Source organism: Buceros rhinoceros, unplaced genomic scaffold (genome assembly GCF_000710305.1).
Source record: "Buceros rhinoceros silvestris isolate BGI_N320 unplaced genomic scaffold, ASM71030v1 scaffold2069, whole genome shotgun sequence".
NCBI classification, from domain to species: domain Eukaryota; kingdom Metazoa; phylum Chordata; class Aves; order Bucerotiformes; family Bucerotidae; genus Buceros; species Buceros rhinoceros.
The window spans coordinates 13,847-15,673 of NW_010433058.1; the positions used below are offsets into that span (position 1 = coordinate 13,847).

Below are 1,827 nucleotides of genomic sequence, written 5' to 3' on the forward strand. Positions count from 1 at the left end.
GAGTTCTGCTAGAGGGTCCTCTTTTGTTGAATAACAAATCTGATTTTGACAGAAATATTTACATTTTCAGAGGCTAAAAGCCCATCAATCCAACCACCATTTTCAGTCTCTGGTTTTCAATAATTGAAAATAAGCCAATTAGGTCGCATAAAATGTGATCTGTTTTTGAAAGTTTTATTGAAGGGTGTGTTTTTCAAGAAAGATGCAAGATTCCCCTGAACATTTCCAATTAAAATTATCAAACGGTTGTGAGGAATTAACTCATTAACTCATCAAAGCGAGTCTGGTGAGTTTTGTTATTTCTGTTTCTGTTGATGCTTTTCTAAAACCTGCTCTTGTTTTTCAGTTGTATTTGCTTTATATCTAATGCTATTATATTTTGTTTTAGCTTGCCGGCTTCATTTATGCCTGTTACGTTGTGAAGTGTATTACTGAAGAAGAGGACAGCTGTAAGTACTAAAGCTTTATTACATACAAAATTAATTCAATTTTCTTTTTTAAACCACCCCTCCGCTATTCTAGCTCTTGCTGATTTCAGCCTAAAAGCCTTATGCCAGAACATTCTTTCCGCCCATCCTTCTTGATCTAAAGTCTGCAAATGCCTGAAAGACAAAGGGGTCACGAAATGTAGCTTAGAAAATACCTACTCCTTTATTCTGAAAAGATCAATACTATTCTTTTTCCTCACAGCTTAGCTTAAGACATAAAATTAAAAAAAAAGCAAAAACCCCAGTTTATAAATACAAACTTTATTATTTTACTCTTATTCCAGATAGTTTTTAAGTATCTTCATAGTAGTCGGTTACCACTGAGGAGGATATAACTTTTCTGTGTTGATTTGTGTGTTGCCTTGTAAAAGTAATTCCAGCCAAAAAATAGCGTTAGTTGATTGCAGGACTTTCATTTATGAGAGGTGAAACCGTGGAGCTCCTCTTTGTTCTTGCTGCTCCCAGGGTACAAATACAAGGAGAGAAATCATTTCATATAGATCTCTGTTTGTGTTTCTTCTCCTTATATATATCAAGACAAGCCCATTGAGTGGAATTTGCTCTTATTACATGCTAGGGAGCCAAGCCATATAATTTTTTTTCCTACTCTAACCTTGGTTTGTTTTTTTTTAAAGGGCCACTGTGGCATTTCAGTACATCTTGGGATCCATGTTAAAGTACTTTAGAAACAAGTATCAGAACTGCATGTAACTTTGATAAAATACACATAAATCCTCGAGAGAGCTCTGCAGCAGGAAGCTAAAGGGTTTTTATTTGATTGAGAGTGCTGCTAGAGCTGGTGGGTTCCTTCGTGTGTTCTCCCACATAGAATATATCTGCAACCCTAGAATCCATTGGCAATACAGTGCCACTGTGAGCTGTCAAGGGGAAATTTAGTGCCAAATCAAACCACATTTCAGAGGTCATTCTGACTATGCTCATTTCAGTTGTATTTCTGCAGAGGCAAGGAAGGCATAAGAGTAAAAAGAGTTTGGATCAGGTGTGTGGAACAGGGTTATGAGGACAAATATAATTACAAATACTGGGTCCTTTCATTTTACGGGAGGACCCAGTCACATGTACTTTCTCCTACTTTCCTGTTAAATGCATCAACTACCCACAGAGCTAAAGGAGAGTGATTCCTTGCCCCTCAAAACAAAATCCTGTTTAAGACTATTCTGTCCTCTCTTCTAAGGGCTTAAATCTCTTCTTTTTCACTCTTCTGCAATGCTTTAGGGCATGGTATATAAGTAAAAAGCAAGGAAGGGACTTGTGACTTGGCTCATTAAACAAGAGTAGAAGGCAGAGCACATTTGGGAAATTTCTCCCGTGGTCTGTG

At 37.1% G+C, this 1,827-nt stretch overlaps 1 protein-coding gene across 1 annotated transcript in view; it reads left to right on the top strand.

Moving 5' to 3' along the window:
- Positions 1 to 388: 388 nt before the first annotated feature.
- Positions 389 to 1,827, top strand: part of LOC104500333 (sodium/potassium-transporting ATPase subunit beta-1-interacting protein 2-like) — a gene marked incomplete at its 5' end in the record, with an annotated part of 17,371 nt that continues 15,932 nt past the window's right edge. Inside the window, one exon of the mRNA XM_010143963.1 lies at positions 389 to 449. Within this exon, the coding sequence (XP_010142265.1) occupies positions 389 to 449 (61 nt within the window). The remainder of the gene's footprint in view (positions 450 to 1,827) is intronic.